Raw genomic sequence first — 19,731 nt, 5'->3', positions numbered from 1 at the left:
GAAGGTTCTGAATGTTTCAAATCGCTTTAAGGCCCTTTATTTGTGTGATAATTTTGTCCTTTCCCACACCAAGGTACTGGCGAACAGAGATCACGGGTGCTCCTTCAGGAAAGCTACAAGGGAAGACCGTGGCCATCAAAGATAACGTGGCCGTGGCGGGGGTACCTATGATAGACGGCAGTAGGGTACTGGAGGGATATGTGCCAGAGTATGATGCCACCATCGTATCAAGGATCTTAGATGCAGGTTTTGAAGCTTTTCTTTCATTATTTCATTCGAGGAGTCAATTCAAGAAACTTAAAACCTAATATATGCACTACTAGAAGAAAACTGACAAATGTGATATATCTCTGTGACCTCTGACAGGAGTATTGTAGTTTGATAGTTATGTCTGTACGTTTGCAGCTGTAGGCTCACGATCTATTTGATGAATTTGTCTCACTCACAAACAACTCACTCACACCGTAAGCAGCATAGTAAATTCACAGTGGATTGTGTCCTACGGGCTCTTGTTTATTATTAGTAATAGGATATGGGATACTTAGTAATTCAGTGTTGTAGACCAGGATACCGTAACACGTACGAACTACGTACTGACAGCACCACAAGTTGACCTACTGTTAATGTTCTTTGTCCAGGTGGACTTATCAAAGGTAAAGCGGTGTGTGAGGACATGTGTAAGTCTCCCAGCAGCTTCACGGCAGCTACCGGCCCGGTAGAGAACGCACACATGCCCGGGCGTTCGTCTGGGGGCTCCAGTAGCGGCAGCGCAGCTTTGGTGAGCATTTCGCCTTCTACAAATGTATGTTAATGATGTATTTTTGGCGACACCTTAGGTTGGCGCCTAATGGTACAGTATTGTGTGCAGTTTGCAAGAATTCTAGGAATTGTACAGAAATTTTATCCACAGCTGTGGGATTTTGCTGAAACATGCCAGCGCATGCCAGGTAGTAACTTTTCTGGTTTTGCAACCTGTCAGAGGCGTCATCTGGCGATTAAAATCAGATTTGCAGGGGCCGCGTCAAACCCGATAAGGGCAGGTTTAAACTTCGTTTTTGGTTGATCGTCGTGCAAGACTGTCAGAGGCCTGCACTGTTCAAGTAAGAAGAATTGTAGTTTATACTATCATAGCCGAAATGATGTAAAAGTTGTAAGCAGAGGACAAAAGATTTTCAATCGTGATTGCATTTTCGCTCATTCGTACACGGTATCTTGCTTGAACATCACCCTGCAGCTTGCACTTGGGGAGGTGGACCTCGCCATAGGCGGAGACCAGGGTGGTTCTATCCGGATCCCTGCGGCCTGGTCCGGTGTGGTGGGACTGAAGCCGACCTACGGACTGGTCCCCTACACGGGCTGTGTCTCTGTGGAGACCACGCTGGACCACGTCGGACCCATGGCCAGGACTGTTGAGGACGTCGCCGTGATGCTAGAGGTCAGTTAGACACATTCACCGTTCAAACCATAACTCTTTTCAGCCAAGGTTTCAGCCGATCATTCTGGCTTTTAAAATTGCTCGTGGATAAGTGTGTATCTGTCATTCCTTAAATGTTACTAATCTCCAACATACTAACACCGCGGGTTAAAAGCAGTAAAATTTACCCAAATAGGGGGCCGGGGCCTGGGGAGTCTAGTGAAAAGAAACCCTGATGGTGGGCCCACTCCCCTGGCCAATCAGACCATATTCATGCGAATTTTACTATCCTAACCCCTTTAAGAAGGTCTGGTGAATGATAAAGTGGCGCTTGAAGTAACATTCTATCGTTGGACTCCACAGGTGCTGGCTGGATACGATGACGGGCTAGACCCCCGACAGATTCCCAACGTCTCCGCTCAGAACTACAGTAGTCAGGTGAGAGAGCGATCCCAAAAGTGACTTATCATGCATGGCAAGTACTAAGTGCTATCTAAAATTTGTGTTTTGCTCAGGTCTAGTAGAATATAACGTACCAGGCAGACAAATTCGTTCTTTGACTTAAATTGACTTTAGTTGGATCCACAATTACTTTTATAAATTAGCATTTCTCATGTATACTCATGCCAAACATAAACTCAACTGAAATCTATGTTCCGCTCAAGTTAACGGGGGATGTAAGCGGGATCAGGATTGGCCTTCTGAAGGAAGGGTTCGGCCTAATGACGTCAGAAGCTGACGTAGACGACATGGTGCGTGACGCGGCACACAGACTGATGACGTCAGCGGGCGCCATTGTGGAAGAAGTATCCGTTCCTATGCACCACGACGGTGTGTTATCTTCATTGTGCAAAATTTTGAAGCGTTGTCAGTGTGTGTCATTACATATTAAGTAGTAGATACAAAATATTTTTGAAAACCAAGCACATGTCAGGAAGGATACACTGGCCGAATGAATCAAGAAGTGACGTAATTTTTATCACACGTAGCCGCTAATTAACTATTACAAAATGTCTCTTCTCCGTTAGGAAGAGTTTATAATATATTACGATTGTACATATTACCAAAGTCTTATTAGGTGACCAATTAGGTGAGTCACACATCGTCATCATCACACTCACGCCACCCAACCAGCTATTCCCAGCATTTGACGCCAGCATTTTAAAAGCGTTTTTGTTGCAATATACTGTCACTATTTACTTGGGTAACGAACTGTAAGACCGTTAAATATTTTATTTTGCTCATGACGATTTTTTTTTCCATAGGAGGCCATCTGTGGAACACGGTGGCCATTGAAGGAACGTTGGAGACCATGGTTAAGGGACACGGTTAGACTTTTTTCCACACTTGATTTATCCACTGTCGCTATGAGATTTTTTTAAATCGGTAATTGTTTTGCTTACCCACCTAACGTTTGAGTACATTTTTAGTAATATGCGTTTTTGAAAGTGACCATTACATGTATGCGACTTTAAAAGCTCACGCAGTTTGATTCGTCGTTTCAGGACTGGGAGTGGGATGGAAAGGTTTCTACCAAACAAGCATGCTAGAAGCTCTCGCGAGAGGTTTCAAGTCTCGCGCGAGTGATACCTCCCACACCCTGAAGCACCTGATGTTGTTTGGCGAGTATATGAGAGAGACGTACGGTGGCAGGTGAGTTGGTTGCAAGACAGGCAAGGCTACTAAAAGTATTCTTCAATCTATCTTCTTCAGACACTTTGTAAACTTGCGTGCGGTATAGCTACAATCGCCTGCAAAATATCTGCACGCATTGAGTCCATTTTTGCCTTAGAGGCAAACCAAACCCATGTTATATTTTAAAGCACAGGTGCCTTATTATGTTTACCTTTTCCAAGTTTCTCCTTCTTCTCCTAATACATAATTTCAATGACCTGAACCAGACGGCTGTAATTATGGTAACTAGTGCTGTAGCAGACACCCTGTGGTGTTGGATTACATTATGTAGCAAGTTGAGGGGCTGGTCACCATATAAATGAATGTGTTAAATAGTAAGAATGAACAAAGCAGTAGTTTGTTGGACTAGACTATGTGAAGGTAAACATACTGTATTTACTTTGGAAATGTTACCTTTTTAGTAAAAGTTTTGTTTAATCCTCAGGTATTATGCCAAAGGACAGAACCTGTCCCGCGTGTTGACGCAGGCGTACAACAACGCTCTACAGAAGTATGACGTACTGGTTCTACCCACAGTTCCCTTCAAGGCACCGGAGATTCCAAACCAGGACGTTTCTATCAAAGGTGATCTAAAATTTGTTTTTATTGTTATAGCATAATCTTTATGTTTTACGGTATCTTCCCATAGAAAAACGCAATAACGTGACCCAAGAGTTTCAAAAGAAGAAATGCCAAGATGAGAATAGCTGGTTGGGTGGTGTGAGAGTAATGACGATGTGTGACTCAAATAATTGGTCGAAATAGGATCAGGTAAAAACAGAGATTGCTTCACAGGCCTGGTACACAGAACGGGCATAACAATGGCCCTGAGCCCCGATGCAAATGCAAATTACTTCTTACCACCCAAACATCGAAAAACCAACCAACCAACCATTGAAAGTGATACATGTACTCAGGCCAAAAGGCCCCCGACAACAATATTGCCAACTTTAGAGGTATATGTCAATCAAAATTATATAATTATATATTATTTTTATGTCATATAGCTTATTGTGATTGTAACAAAGAATACAGCAATATCGTGACCCCCCCCCCCAACCCAGCACACTCAGTAACTGTACATACCTTGTTTTTTTTTCAGAGTTCTGTCAGCCAGGGTTCAAAGTGGTAGCCAACACGTGTCCGTTCAACCTGACCGGACATCCCGCCCTCAGCATCAATGCCGGCTTCTCACATGGGCTGCCCGTCGGCATGATGATCGTCGGCCGCCATTTTGATGACGTAATAGTGCTCAGAGTGGCGCATGCGTACGAAAGGATTAGAGACAGCAGATGATGCATATCATGTACATGTATGAAAAAAAAGTAAAAGAATTACAGTATCATCAAATATAATTTATCCCGTTGGATAATAATTAAGGGTTAATGACCCGCCCTGAGATGTATATGGTGTGATATGAAGCCTTGTCAGTTGCTATAACCACCGAATAAAACCACCGAGTGAGCGTAGCGGCATGATGATCGTCGGCCGCCATTTTGATGACGTAACAGTCCTCAAAGTTACGTACGAAAGAATAAGAGACAGCAGATGATGCCTATAACTACATTATCATGTAAGCCATTTTACATATATATTGTATCACCTATATGAAATAGTGTGGTAATAAAGAAAATAGTGTAGTGTTAGTCTTGATATATATAGAACTTATAAGCATTACTGTAGATGTTAGAATAGATATCAGTTTGATATGTAGTATCTGTATCAGTATAGCCGGTATAACCGCCCTTCGGCATAACACACCAGCTTTGCAGGCAAGTACCTCTGAAGAGCTTGCCATACATTGTTTCTGCTACAATTGTTGTGCAATAAAGTTTGACTTTGACTATTATGTACATGTACACAATGTATAAAGAAAGAGTAAAAGATTTACAGCATCATCAAATAGAATTTATATAAGGCGTTGATGTACTAAAATAGAATTATGTTTAGTAATCAGTAGTAACTATTTTGCAAGCGCTTTTATAAAGGATAAAACATGAATCTGCTAAAAAGCACCATGACATCGGACAAAAACCGCCCTAGTTGAAGACTCACGTGTTATCAATTGTTGTATTTTACGTCTATTGAAGGTAAAATCTGAGTACTGATCACCCTTACCAGCTTTATATAAATGAGAAGAAAAATTCCATCCATGTGCATCGCATTCTCTCTGACACTGTTTATTGATGATTATCCAGTTGCTAAATGTGTAGCTAACATATATGAAAAGGTCCATTATAAACCGTATAATGTCAGAAAAATTTTGCATACACAACATTAAAATACCAACAGACCTACTACGACAGATGCTTGTAGTTTCCGTACATCTTGCGTTGGCTTCCGTAACCGTTCATTACTTTCATTATTATTCAAGAAAGCCTACATTGATAGATACTAACCATTCCTTCAAGAACATTACATATAATGCACATTTGCTCTTTACACGAGAAGTGGGCGACAACATCATGTATATGGACCAAATTTACAAATTCGAATCTCGAATGTTCTCGAATGCGTGAGCCACCTTCAGCACAGTGGCGTCCTCAAAATGGCGGCCAATGATCATCATGCCGACCGGAAGTCCCTGTAGGAATCCGGCATTGATGCTGAGCCCCGGATGTCCGGTGACGTTGAAGGGACAGGTGTTGTAGATCTGAGTCAGTGCCATGCCACACATCTCTGAAACAAGCAGGTCATAGACGGTTACATGTTACACCTGCCAGTTCTTTAGGCCCTTTTCCCACTCACAGTCGGTAGGTGCAAATGCAAATTGTTTCAAGCCAGTTTCAAATCTCTGGCTCTTCCCCACTAGAATAGAATTGTCCGGATCGAGCCGAATCGAAACCGGATCAAAGCGAATTTACACGGCTCGATCCGGACAATTTCATACTAGTGGGGAAGGGGTCAGAAACTTGAAACTGTGTGACATTTGCATTTTCACCCACCGACTGTGAGCTGAGAAAAGTTTAACTTCTATTGATGAAGTTTGACAGACTGAGATCCAAGCAGACCTTTTAGTGGCTGCAAAGACAGTGTGGAATAGGTCTGGCAGTATCCATTTGCAGATACCTTCTGCGGCATAAAAAAGGCACCAATACAAAAAAGAAAGCCGTATGAAGCAGGCCAAAATAAGCCGAAGCTTACAACTCTGTTAGGAGAGTAGTATGACAGAAGGGAAAACGTAGTTCTTTGCGGGTATCTTCGCTAGTCTGCTGCAATCCTAAAGTGCAAAAAAGAAATATCTAAGGAAAGTTATCTTACAATCATTGAAACAGAATAACATGCACAAGGTTTGTACACAATGTGAGGGAACTCACCGCTGATGGACACATCCTCATCGGGAAGCTTCAGAGGTTTGTACGGAATAGTAGGCATGATGAGGACGTCATACTTATCCAGGGCCTCGTTGTACGCATTGGTCAGCGTTCGAGACAAGTTCTGGGCCTTGGCATAGTACCTGTAGATAGACAAAAAAGCATTCTTTGAATCATTTCATTCAACACAATACGTACAGTGGGTCGTGTGGTGTAACTGCAAAGTGCTCGACTCGGAACCAAGAGCTCCCGGGTTCGAGTCCTGACACGCCACCGATCTTGTGCCCTTGGGAAAGGCACTTTACACAACTTTCCTCACTTAACTCAAGTGAAAATTAGTATTGTCCTTTCCCGTATCTGTCCTCTACGTTGATGGCGGCATGAAATAAGTTGAAAAAAAACTTGAGAAACAGCAAAATGAAACTTCATTTACTTGTGGTTTGAACATTTTCCTTAATTTTGCCTAGATGTTTAAAGGTGTGAATGATGATATAAAGTGTTCCCTACACTGTTATCTGTTACGTACTGAACTGTTATGCCATATTAGAGACATTACCTGTTTCCATAGTTCTCGTTGAGGTATTCGCCAAGCAAGGCCAGGAGCTTCAGTGTCGCTGACATGTCGTTCCCGCGAGATTTGTATCCTCTCGCGAGAGAACCCATCATGCTCGTCGGGTAGAAACCTTTCCATCCAACACCAACTCCTGGAAATCACGAGGAAATATTTCCTTGATATATAATACGAATGCAAACATTTTAGAGAGTTTGATATTTCTACAAAAACTTAGAGCCCCTAAGAAATAAACAAAATGTCATTAATTTGACGTACCGTCTGCTTTCATCATGATCTGCATGACTCCCTGGACTGACAATGCATTCCAAATGTGAGTACCTGAGAGTGAAAACAAAGGTTCAGTACAGATCTTAACTTAAAAAATACTTACCAAAACACGAAAGCTTTTTTGGGGGGGGGGGGGGAACCATCTAGAACTAGAAAGGCAACACATATATATGGTGACCAGCACCCCAACTCAACAAACTGCTTCTTGTTACATAATGTAACCCAACACCACAGGGTGTCTGCTATAGCACCAGTTAACATGGTGACAGCCGTCTGGTCTAGGTCATTGACCTTATTTGTCAGAAAGCGAATGGAGCAAAAACAATAGGTTCTCTTGAGAATGTGAACAACATTAAAAATGTTATAAATGTAAGCCCTAGTGATTTTTTTTTTGTTGTACCTTTTTGTTGCGTGTCGAACTATACCTATCAAGTACAAGATTGAATTCGACCTCACAGGCAACGGTGCAGCTTAACAGCTTCGATGGAATAAAAACAATACATACCATCGGGATAGTGGATTGGGACGGACACTTCCTCCACTGTAGCACCGGCGGACGTCAGCCCGTGAGCCGCGTGACGCACCATGTCGTCCACGTCAGCTTCTGACAGCTCCTGGCCGAACCCTTCCTTCAGCAGGCCCACCCTCGTGCCGCTAAGGTCTCCGGTTAACTGTAATAATATATTCTACAGTCACCAACAAGACCTACCCACATACCAGTGTCAAGACAACCCATCCAAGCCTTATCAGGCTATCGTGTTTACTATACAGACACATACACACGAACGCTACCGAAAACATGAACATCTTACCAAAGGTACTAAGCAAAACCGACAAAGCACATGATTAGCTGAAGGACGAAATTCTTGACCGTCTGAGCTTTTTTTCGGACCAGAAGGGTGCACAAACAAGAAAGAGTGTTAGATTAATCGTATTACCGTTTATATTATTCCTGCTGTTAAAACTCCAACGTCCTCGTTATGTCTCTTGTTAATGTTTTACACTTGACCCTTACCTTTTATTCATGACAGCCTTAATATTAACAAAGGTGTAACATACAAGTTGTTATCAGTAAAAGCGAGCGCTTGCTATATAAACATAGTGTCGATAATAGTGAGGTTGACCTGGCTGGTGTACTCCGGTACGGTGAGGTTTGGCTGCTGCCGCGGGTCCAGGCCACCATCATATCCGGCAAGGACCTTCAGATCAAATTTAAAAAACAAAATCATTCTTTTATACCTTATATGTAATTTTATACATGCAGACTGATCTATGCTTTAGCCCCCAAACTATGGTTGGTAAATAAGTCATCTCCGTAAAACCGTAAGCCATAGACATTACTCGGTTTGCGATGTCTACAGAAACGTAGTCAACGACCTCAACCAGACGTCTGTCACCATGGTACCTGGTGATGTATCAGACACCTTGTGGTGTTGGGTTACATTATGTAGCAAGTTGCAGGACAAAGTTGGAGGGGCTAGTCATCAATATACTCATCATCATGCCTACGTATTTTAAACATATTTTAATCACAATATCCTCACCTCTAACATAAGTGCGGTGTCTGCCACAGTCCTGGCCATCGGTCCGATATGGTCGATAGTAGTGTCCATGGGAAGGCACCCGGTGTAGGGGACCAGCCCGTGGGTCGGCTTCAGTCCCACCACCCCGGACCAGGCGGAAGGCAGCCGGATGGACCCGCCCTGGTCTCCTCCGATCGCCAGGTCTACTTCTTTCAATGCCAGCTGGTAATCAATACATACACGCCCGTGTTAGTATATAGTTTTACGAAGAAGACTATAGCCATCGACGAGTAAAGGGAAACCCTTTCTGTATGGCTATGAGAAACGAGATATTTACTATTTTGGATTTGGAAATGACATGGACAATAACTGTGTCTTGCCGATGATCACTGTGCATAATCTTTCGGCAGAATCTTGAATGATACGTTGGGGATAACACTTGTCATCCTAAAATACGAACTTCGGAAGTAGTGGGATCATAAAAGACCAGAAATCTTGCATTTCTGTCTCCAAATGTCTCCAAGCAGACATTCTGGTGGTTGAATTGGCATGACAGTACTGAATTGGTAAGACAGCATCCGCTTGCGAAAGCAAGATACCATTATGAAGACGAAAGCCCGATTAAAGCCCGAAAAAAACTTCATACCATTGCAAAGAAGAAAGCCCGATTAAAAAGTGTGTCAAAAGTAAGCTGTAGACTAAACCTCTGCTTAGAGAGAATGTCATCGGCGTACCAAAGTGCCGCTGCCGGCGCTGGAGCCTGCCGATGACCGGGTGTTGTCGTGCGCGTTCAGCACCGGTCCAGTGGCTGAGGTGAAACTGTTACCAGACATGCACAGATCCTCACACACAGACTTCCCCTTGATGACTCCACCTGAAGAGATAGAGCATTCATGGAAAATTGATGCAAAAGAGATACCATTTTAGTTACCATGGAAAATGCCGTAGTACAATCATTTATTGTAATTTCAAGAATAAGGTACACCGGTGACAACTAGATGTGATTTACGAAAAAAAATCAACATGATTGTTCTATGAAATAAAGACTTTCCTTCCAACGCTGAAATAAATTGAGACTTACCGCAAATTTTCAGCTGCCTTCGAATTCTTCAACCTTGTTAATTAATAAAGGAATGGACCCGTCTACTCTTGGAACAGTGACCAGAGAAGCGGGTCATACGTGCCAGATAACTTGTGTCGCCCCCCGTCTCTCTTCAGGGTAGGTCTGTGAGCTCTAATGTAAACCGCCTCCTTCACTCCTAAAGTTTAGTCTTTATTTCATGATGACTTGTACTTAAACAGGTGAACTTTCATGCTGCGATTGTTCTAATTGGTAAAATCCTACCAGCATCAAGAATCCTGGTGACAATGGTGGCATCAAACTCTGGCACATATCCCTCCAGTACCCTACTGCCGTCCATCATAGGTACCCCCGCCACGGCTACGTTATCTTTGATGGCCACGGTCTTCCCTTGTAGCTTGCCTGAAGGAGCACCCGTGATCTCTGTTCGCCAGTACCTAGAGCATGGAAACGTACCGTGGCCCAGAAGTACACACCTGCGTCGTCGCGCAAACACCTGCGTGATGTGTACTTGTCGGCCACGGTAAAAACGAGATGCGTTGTGTTATGTTCTGTTCTGTTGTGTTGTGTTGTTCAACGATAATTACGCTAAATTTGTTTAATGTACGAACTACGAAGGCACGCTCACCATGCGTTGTGCGGGTTCTCCTCAGGGCCAGGCCGCCAGCCCGGCGTCCGCGGCCACTTGACGGGCGGTACCGGCTCCACTAGCTGGTCAACCCGCTGGTAGGACGCCAAGGTACCCTTCATTACATCTAAAGCACAAAAAAATTACATAGTTAGTAGAACATTTGCAAAACAAATGCATGGTGTAGACCAACTACTGCTTTGTTTTTCTTACTCGAACACATACATACAATGCATGGAGTGACCAGCCCCTCCAACTTGCTACATAATGTAACCCAACACCACAGGGTATACGCTATAGCACCAGTTACCATGGTGACAGCCGTCTGGTCCAGGTCATTGACCTTTTGTGTTTGAAGAGGAAACACAGCAAAACATTTGTGTTACGAGAAGATCTTTTGCAAATAGAATTTAAGACTGACACTTAACAGTTGTATCACCCTTTCCTAGTATGTTTGCTATTTGAGTCCTTTTCAATTCTTACTTTGAAATTCCTGTAGTTCCGCTTGGTCTAGCTCGAGGTTGAACTTGTCCGCTGCCCGGGATAGCTGCTGTAGGGACGGCGTACGGACAGCCGGGGCGGCGTACCGCCCTGTTGGATAGCAATATATGTCAGTCTCGGTTTAGTAGAAAACAATTGGTAGGAGGCTCTCGTGCGAACAGTCATTGAAGGCCATGCCTGAACTCGCTACGACCCTGACACTAAGTTGACCCTACCTTCGATGTTTATCTTATGTTGGCGGCTTGACAAACAGGGCGAAAGTACACTCACGCACTGCTGGAAACAACGATCATCGCGCTGATATGTAGCAGGGCAAATTCTGTAGGTAAACGTTTTAATTTATAACGTTAATCCGCATTGCGTAGTCACAAAACACAAAGGTGCCGTGGTGTTATACGTCTTTATATAATGTCCTTGTACACACGTTAATTGTAATAGTAAATGATGGGCTTTATGACACTATTTGTAATTTGAAGAAGGCATTTTACTACACATTTTTCGTTACTCTGACACCTGCAAGCTGAACGCACTGTGATTACCCCATTTCAACATGCACACGCACACTGGACTTAGGGTACATATACGTAGCACGATGTTATGCAGTATTTTGGTAACCCCGAATGTAAACATTTGTGGCTGTACCATAACCCCTAGTACACCGCCCCCTTCGCACCTGTTCTTACCTTTCCCTCTCCTTTGCACCACGACCCTGCCATAGCCGCCCAGTCGTCTGAACACACCCGCAGCAGGCCACAGCATCGTTCCGTACGGGTTAACAGTGACACAGGTTACGCTCACAGCGGTAGGAAGTATCCGAGTCCTATCTACCACTCCCACATTTGAACTCTGAACTTTAAAGCCAGGGCGATTGTTATTGTTCTGTAGTGAGTAAAACCAAGGACACATGTAATGTCCTTGGTAAAACATACACTTACGAAGAGTATGGATAAAGTTAAGAAAACTAATAGCATTATACCTTGTATACAATGTTAGATGAGACGCTATATCTATATTTTATTGCTGTAACGTTGTAGCTGTACAGTAGCATTTACTGATGATATAAACATTACAGGCTGCAGTGCATTTAACCTCCGCAAGAGGAGTTATATGTTTAAAGTTACACGAACATCTAAAATCATTTTCTTGTGCTTTGACAAACGTGCCTGTTGTCACACTTAGAAGCACGGAGAAGCTGTGCCTTAGATCACACATAATATTGTATCACGAATATTTATGTGTTATTTTCTGTGTTTTCCTGTTGCTATGTAATAGACGTATACCTGTTGCTTCAATATCACCTGTATTTAGGCGTATTGCCTATACCAAGGAGGTTATATACTATAACCTCCTTGCCTATACTACACAAGGCATTATAATAAAGTTTTTCATTCATAATTCATTTGTCCATTACACCAGAAATTGATAAATGCCTGGACCTTGCTCCCAACCTACTTAACATTACCAAATTTACAACCTGAAAGGTAACATTTGCAAAGCATATGCATAATGTTTACCTTTGCATATGGTCTGCTCTGTCAATTCTTACTCAAACACATTCATATATATGGTGACAGGAGTCTACATCCCTCCTGCTATAAAATTGCAACATCATGTAACCAAACACCAGTTACCATGGTGACAGACGTCTGGTTCAAGTCATTGACCTTATTGGTTTGGAGAAGAAGAAGAACAGGAAACAGAGCAAATGTAAGAAACTGGAGGAGCGAGTAGAAACAGATAAAAACCCCTGGTCCCGGGCTGGGGTTCGAACCCACGACCTCCCAGGCCAGGCTGCCAGCTTAAAATCCTGACACTCAAACCACTCGGCTAAAAGGCCTAGACCCATTGGCCGGGTCAGTTGGTAGCGCCTATAACCCCCCCACTGTTACACAAAAAATAATCATGTCTTTGAAATCAAACTGAATCCCTAATTTTCTCGTACGCATGTGCCACTTTCAGCACGGTGGCGTCATTGAACAGGCGGCCGACGATCATCATGCCGACGGGCAGCCCGTGTGAGAACCCTGCGTTGATGCTGAGGGCGGGGTGTCCGGTCAGGTCGAACGGACATACGTTGGTCACCTGTCCAAAATTCAGCGCCGTCCTGACGATTTCTGAAAAAGTCAATCATACAACAATTATTAAAAGCGATTATGCAACAAGTATGCAAGTACCACTTTAAAAATAAAGCTAGGAAACAAAATGTTTTGTTTCCTGTCGACCAACCCTAGAAAAAAAGGTCCTAGCCTTTTTTTGTTTGGACCCCAGTATTAATAATAACCTTTATTGTACATTCATGCCCTATCGGCCTTAGTACAGGTGAACAGATGAAAGGGTAATATACATCTTTGTAGTACAAATATATAGCTCTATAACCACAGTAATACAAAAAATATTAAATCTTTCGTGCTGATCAACCTTTTCTAGCTCCATGATTTGACATCTGATGTGATAAAATGTTGTACAATCAGTTTTCATACATTACAACAAATCATAATACATATCATATAAGATGAAGAAAATTTTGAAAAGCAGAAAGAGAGACCAAAGCAAACTTACCACTGGTGGATATGTCCTTATTTGGAAGCTTGGTTGCCTTGAATGGAATGGTGGGCATGATGATGACATCATACCTACTGAGAGCCTGGTTGTACGCATGTGTCAGCACACGACTCAAGTTCTGTCCTTTGGCATAGAACCTTCAAGTGAAAACAATGTTTCAGTTAAAATTAAGTTGTTAGTGAACATCTCTCTTGATTTTAATCACTAAAATGACTATTAGTCCACATTTTTGTCTGTTTTGTCACACTGCAAATTATGCATTATTCCAAATGTAACAAGACCTATTCATATACATCAAGCATTATCACAATCCATCAAGACCTTCAGCTAAGCTGACACAAATATCCAGAAACACAAACACACAGACAGACAAACGCAAAGAATACGGTACCTCCATTTTCAGAGGTAACAAGTGAATGGCAGGCAATACAGTATAATCTGAAGTACAAGTTTTAACTTATAAAAGTCCCTACATTTAAAACATGTACCCATATATTAGGTCTCCTTAAATTCTGATAAAGCAGCATTTGATTTTAAAACAAGAAAGATAGGAATTAATAGTTTAGAACATTACCTGTTCCCATAGTTTGTTGTGATACAATCATACATCAAATATGTAAATTTCGCAGTTGGTGACATGTCATTTGGCCGTGTTCTGTATCCTTTAGCTAAGGCATCCTGCATGCTTGTAGGGTAGAAGCCCTTCCAGCCTACACCTACTCCTGTGGATTATTAGTGGTAAAACATCAGAACCTTGGTTATATAATATCAGATTAAAGTTAATTGCATTTCTGTAAACAAACTTAGAATAAGTCTTCCTGGTATTTAAGATAACTAGAAAGGTAAAATTTTGTCTTATTCAAACACATTCATGGAGTATATATTATGTATATGGTGACCAGCCCCTCCAACTGTTTTACTACATAATATAACCCAACACCACAGGGTGTCTGCTACAACACCAGTTACCATGGTGAGAGCAGTCTGGTCCAGGTCATTGACCTCATATGTTTGGAGAAGGAGAAGAAATAGATCAAAAAGCAATATATTTTTCTTCTGCAAAGGTAAACATAGATACAACATGTACCATATTCTTTTTATCTAATAACATGGACAAGATAAAAACTTTAATATCTGATTATGTGAAATCAGTAATCTGAGAACCTTTTCTTTTACACATTATAAGTTCATTTCCAAGAAAAAAATTAACATAGAAATGACTCACCTGGATTCCCTTTTATCATAGTCTCCAAACAGCCTTCATTTATTGTGCTATAAATATGGGAGGCTGCAAAACAATGTAAACAGAGCCTATGACAAATTTCATTTTACATGGAAGAATTGGTCATTATGATTGCTCACTGCAACCTGCAAAGCATTTGAAAGCAGGATTCTATTACATAAAACAACACCAGAGCTTTAAATCCTTTCTGCACCAGACAAATTTTGACACAAACCTGTACCAAGGTTGGTAACAGTCAATGAAGCAAATAAAAATCCACATACACATAAAGTATATTATTACCCAGACCCAGTACATGGACTGGTAACATTACAGGTTAGATGCAGGTAAAATTCAGAAATACCTGCACAGCTCCAATTTTACCTGAACTAACCTGCATATACCCAGTACATGGACCAGTACACTGGTTAGGAGCAGGTAGACATCAGAAATACCTGCACAGCTCCAATTTTACCTGCACTAAACTGCATATACGCAGTACATGGACCAGTGCAGGTTAGGAGCAGGTAGACATCAGAAATACATGCACAGCTCCAATTTTACCTGCACCAAACTGCATATGCAGGTGGAGTTTCAAGCCTTGAACACAAAATCTGATACCCTTCAGCATAACCAATATATAATAAAAAGTGTCAACAAGAAGAGGAAAGTACCATCTGGGTAATGTAAGGGAACAGACATGTCCTCCACTACAGCACCAGCTGAAGTCAGCCTGTGTGCCTGTGCACGGACCAGTTCATCTACATCAGGTTCTGCCCATTCATTCCCAAACCCTTCCTTCAGCAGACCAACTCTTATGCCGCTCAGGTCACCTGTCAGCTGTAAGGATATAGAGTGGAATCACTTGTTACCTCTGAGGAAGTAATTGTGGGAAGGTACTGTTTTTGGTTGTGTTTGAGTGTTCACAGCTATACATGTAACTCATGGCGGGTTTGACAGATTTCTTTGAGTTTTGGTATATATATGTGATGATAAAGCTATTTGAACAACCCCTCCAACTCCGTCATGCAACTTGCTACATAATGTAACCCAACACCACAGGGTATCTGCTACAGCACCAGTTACCATGGTGACAGATGTCTGATCCAGGTCATTGACTTTATTTGTTTTAAAGAGAAGTAGAAGAAGAAACCGAGCTTAAAAATGTTTTCCTTCTGCAGAAATAAATATATTATACAGAACTAACCTGTTTTGTGTATTCTGGCACAGTTAGGTTTGCTGGTTGGCGCGGATCTAGACCATCGTCATACCCAGCCAAAACCTGTATAAGGGGAAATCATATCACTGCTACTACACTGACATAAACATGATATGATATCAGTCACCACTCACCAGTATACCATATTAATTACAAATTAAAAGTTCATACGCAATATGCAAATACGCAAACACAACAAACTTTAAAAGTTATGCCCAAAGTGCCATGCACAATACAATACAAGGTTAGTACATTCTGCCGACGTACTCATTTTTACTCACTTCCAACATGAGAGCGACATCATGTACAGTCCTGGCCATGGGTCCCACATGGTCCAGGGTCATCTCTATAGAGGCACAGCCCGTGTAGGGCACCAGTCCGTAGGTCGGCTTCAGGCCCACCACTCCGGACCAGGCCGCAGGGATCCGGATAGAACCGCCCTGGTCTCCGCCTATGGCAAGGTCCACCTCCCCAAGTGCAAGCTGGGTGATGTTCAAGCAAAAGTACATCATGCACCAATGAGCAGAAATGCAATCAGCATTGAAAAAAAAACTATCCTGCTATCTAATTATTCCAGTGAGAGCTAATTGTATAATGAATATAGAAAGATGCTTTAAAGTTTTATCTGACATGTTTCACTGAACTACCGAAAATGGTTTCATCGGGTAGGACTGGTAACATATATTAGGATATAGGCCTGGGATTTTCTTTTACACATCCAAAACTTTTTAGACACCTTCCTCAGAGCTCTGAGTCTCTGATAGACATCGAAACGTAAGCATGGTGAGAAACGTTTTAGTTGTGTAAAAGAAAATCCCTGTACCCTAGAGTAATAATACTTACTATATTGATGGAAGTATGACAATGTAATGCAAGGGTATAGCATTTGTTTTTATATTTTCACAACTTCTCATATTGTACTGAGCTTTATAATGATTCATAATTTGTACCAGAGTGGCACTTCCACTGCTCGAGCCTCCAGCAGACCTTTCCCTGTTGTGAGCATTCAGCACTGGGCCGGTAACAGATGTGAAACTGTCACCTGACATACACAGGTCCTCACACGCAGACTTTCCCTTGATGGTCCCACCTATGAAAAAGTACAAACCATGTTATAAGGGTTATTTTGGGAGTAATAAGGGTAGTCTAGGAGATGGCATTTCAGTACCAAGGCAAGCCACCAGGGAGCCTAAAATCTAATCATTTTGAGGTCTTATCAAGACCTACCCACCTACCAAGTTTCATTACAATCTATTCATAGGTTCTTGAGTTATTGTGCTAAATTACATATCACGTAGTTCACACACATACAAACACTACCAAAAACATATTAACCATCTGGCAAAGGCAATCATCATAACAAAAATTAGGGTCTGTATATCTGAACTTCTGTTTTCCCAGAGTATATGGGATTTAGATACAATAATTGCTTTAAAAAATGACAACTTTTTCTGTTGCGTTAAAAGTTGGATACATACAGTATTAAGGTACATTCTTGCCTGCATCTAGGATCCTGGTGACAATGGTGGCATCATACTCAGGGATATATCCTTCCATCATGCGACTGCCGTTTGTCATAGGAACCCCCGCAACGGCCACGTTATCTTTGATGGCCACGGTCTTCCCTTGTAGCTTTCCTGAAGGAGCACCCGTGATCTCTGTTCGCCAGTACCTTTAAAACAATGAGTAGTTGTAGACAGTCGTTATATGGCATTATGAACGTACGAAATTGTCTCTCCACACTAACATATCACAAATTACATGTTCGTTGTGGTAATGCCCAACAGTCATTCATGAGTACAGGACTATTAGCTATCATATAGCCATCTTGGGTATCCATTGATATAACATGAAAGTCATGAGGCACAGCATTTACAAGTATACATCAGGAGCATTGATACAGCAAACAGTAAGTGTATGATTGACTTCATATATTGTTCATAACCTGATTGTATCCTCCAAAAAGCAGCTTTGTATGAAACATTACGAATCACGGATGATGTTTAAAACAACCTTGTCTGAACCCTCTTGCACCTAACTACAACATTACCCCCACCCCTCCTCCATCACCACTGACCATGCATTATGTGGGTTGTCTTCAGGCTCAGGACGCCTGCCTGGTGTTCTCGGCCACTTCACAGCTGGAATGGGTTCTGTCATCTCAGCCACTCGCTGGTAAGACACCAGCGATTCCCTGATGACATCTTTGTCAACAGAGTAGATTGCAGAACGTTACATTATGATATATATAAGCTGATCTATGACATTAGAGACAAGGCCTTCACTCACGTACAGGTGTGTTCATTCAGCAAGTAGTATAATGATTGGATGAATCACAATCATGAAAAAGGTTGCAGAATATGTTTGTGCCATGCCCTGGAGTCTGAACAATGATAGGTGAACTATGAAGCACATTCTTCAATCCACCTCATGTTACATTTTACAACAAGTTCTGCTATTCTAAAGGAAGACATGTTAGAATTACACATAGTATAATTCATATAATATAGCAATGATCCTTACCTTGATATTGCTTTAGTTCTGCTTCATCCATGTCCAGGTTGAACTTGGCAGCTGACTGGGAGAGTTGTTGTAATGAGGGTGTGTGGACAGCAGGAGGGGTGTACAACCCTGTGATACACACAACATGACTGCTGTAGCTTTTACATTAATAATGTTATAGCTATGCTATTATCCATTGTGTGATAACATTTGATGTTATGAATCTAATGGTGTCATAGTGGCATCATGCAATCGTTCAAACATTCTGCCACGTTCTGCTAGGCGGTCAACTGCGTCGCCGGACCGCTTTTTCCACCCCGACCAGACTGGACCGCTTTTTCCGTCAACCCCTCGCCCCTCCCACTACCTTGCTGTTCCAAGGTGTTTACTCACCTTCAGCAGTGCTGTCAGCTCCACTCTGCATTCTGCTGGAAAGCAATTCGTTTTTCCAATGCCTAAAGAATGCTTGGAGGTGGAGGTGGTCTAACTTTGCACTTAAAAACGGCGAAAAAGGCTCCGAGTCAGACGTCTGTTTATAAATTTATAGTATTTTCCGGGTTTTCAAATTCTAACTATTCGTAACGTTATCGCAACTGAACTCAATCACAGTTGAACTGTGAGGATAGCGACGTTTTTGCCTACGTATCTATCGTAGAAAACATGACCTGAGTTTGAACGGAGCTGGACAGGCAGGAGAAGTCTGAATGTTGTTTACTGGCCTCCGCGGCCGTGCCTCAGAATATGACCCCTGACCTGATGATGATGATGCAATGTTCAAATGCGGGGTTATTCCAAGTCCTGTAGGGTCCAAAGTCAAGTTGGGTTTTAAAATCACTGTTGCGTAGATATGCATGGTTGTTTGCAAGTGATAATGGCAACTAGAAGATGCCTAAATCTTCCTTCATTTAAATAACTCAAGGTCGGAGTATGTGTCGAAGGTAATGTACAATAACATTCACGTAAAACAGTTTAAGAACTTTGGATAGCCCGCTCAAAAACTGTTTAAGCAAGCAGTAACAGCCCAATGTTGACCTATGATTCAATTGTGGAAATGCTGAAAAGTGGCGGATTGAAATAAAGTGTTGTTACAATGAATAGCCGTGTTGGCTTGTAAGTGGATAGCGTTCAGCACCAAGGACAGGAATGTTCAGTACTGTATTCAATAGTGCGTGGGGACGTAGTGAACACACTAGTCCTGACCACGTTTCAGAATAAAACAGCACCTCTTTTACACTCTTTAAAACTATTAG

The 19,731-nt window shown here is 42.1% G+C and overlaps 2 protein-coding genes across 2 annotated transcripts in view; one reads left to right on the top strand and one right to left on the bottom strand.

The window, feature by feature from the left end:
* The window catches only part of LOC109477081 (amidase-like), a 10,375-nt gene extending 5,761 nt beyond the window's left edge, over positions 1-4,614 (top strand). Inside the window, exons 4-11 of the mRNA XM_019778126.1 lie at positions 74-246; positions 639-778; positions 1,235-1,435; positions 1,778-1,852; positions 2,080-2,245; positions 2,920-3,067; positions 3,534-3,673; positions 4,191-4,614. Coding sequence (XP_019633685.1) covers positions 74-246; positions 639-778; positions 1,235-1,435; positions 1,778-1,852; positions 2,080-2,245; positions 2,920-3,067; positions 3,534-3,673; positions 4,191-4,384 — 1,237 coding nt within the window. The 3' untranslated portion in view covers positions 4,385-4,614. The remainder of the gene's footprint in view (positions 1-73; positions 247-638; positions 779-1,234; positions 1,436-1,777; positions 1,853-2,079; positions 2,246-2,919; positions 3,068-3,533; positions 3,674-4,190) is intronic.
* A 637-nt stretch (positions 4,615-5,251) lies between these two features.
* Positions 5,252-19,205, bottom strand: LOC109476898 (amidase-like). Its single transcript, XM_019777914.1, has 19 exons — positions 18,875-19,205; positions 18,503-18,610; positions 18,057-18,183; positions 17,479-17,651; positions 16,930-17,069; positions 16,261-16,461; positions 15,968-16,042; positions 15,435-15,600; positions 14,764-14,826; positions 10,959-11,066; positions 10,476-10,602; positions 10,112-10,284; positions 9,501-9,640; positions 8,788-8,988; positions 7,749-7,914; positions 7,232-7,294; positions 6,959-7,106; positions 6,406-6,545; positions 5,252-5,767 (listed from the first exon to the last, which is right to left on the bottom strand). Exons 1-19 carry the CDS (start codon positions 18,903-18,905, stop codon positions 5,571-5,573), a joined length of 2,547 nt encoding a protein of 848 aa, XP_019633473.1. The 5' UTR covers positions 18,906-19,205; the 3' UTR covers positions 5,252-5,570.
* Between the last annotated feature and the right edge of the window lie 526 nt (positions 19,206-19,731).

The sequence above is a fragment of the Branchiostoma belcheri genome, unplaced genomic scaffold (genome assembly GCF_001625305.1).
Source record: "Branchiostoma belcheri isolate BF01 breed outbred unplaced genomic scaffold, Haploidv18h27 scaffold4, whole genome shotgun sequence".
Taxonomy (NCBI): domain Eukaryota; kingdom Metazoa; phylum Chordata; class Leptocardii; order Amphioxiformes; family Branchiostomatidae; genus Branchiostoma; species Branchiostoma belcheri.
The sequence above is the reverse complement of the archived record's forward strand: the minus strand, read 5'-3'. Positions and strand labels throughout refer to the sequence as shown.

Bases quoted from the DNA above. Each gene is read 5' to 3' on its own strand.
- LOC109476898 (XM_019777914.1), bottom strand. From the start codon at position 18,905: ATGCAGAGTGGAGCTGACAGCACTGCTGAAG. The intron at 16,043-16,260 runs GTGAGTAAAAAT...CCCCTTATACAG, and splicing joins ATGTCGCTCTCATGTTGGAA to GTTTTGGCTGGGTATGACGA. The intron at 7,295-7,748 runs GTATGTATTGTT...TTTCACTCTCAG, and splicing joins CCCAATCCACTATCCCGATG to GTACTCACATTTGGAATGCA.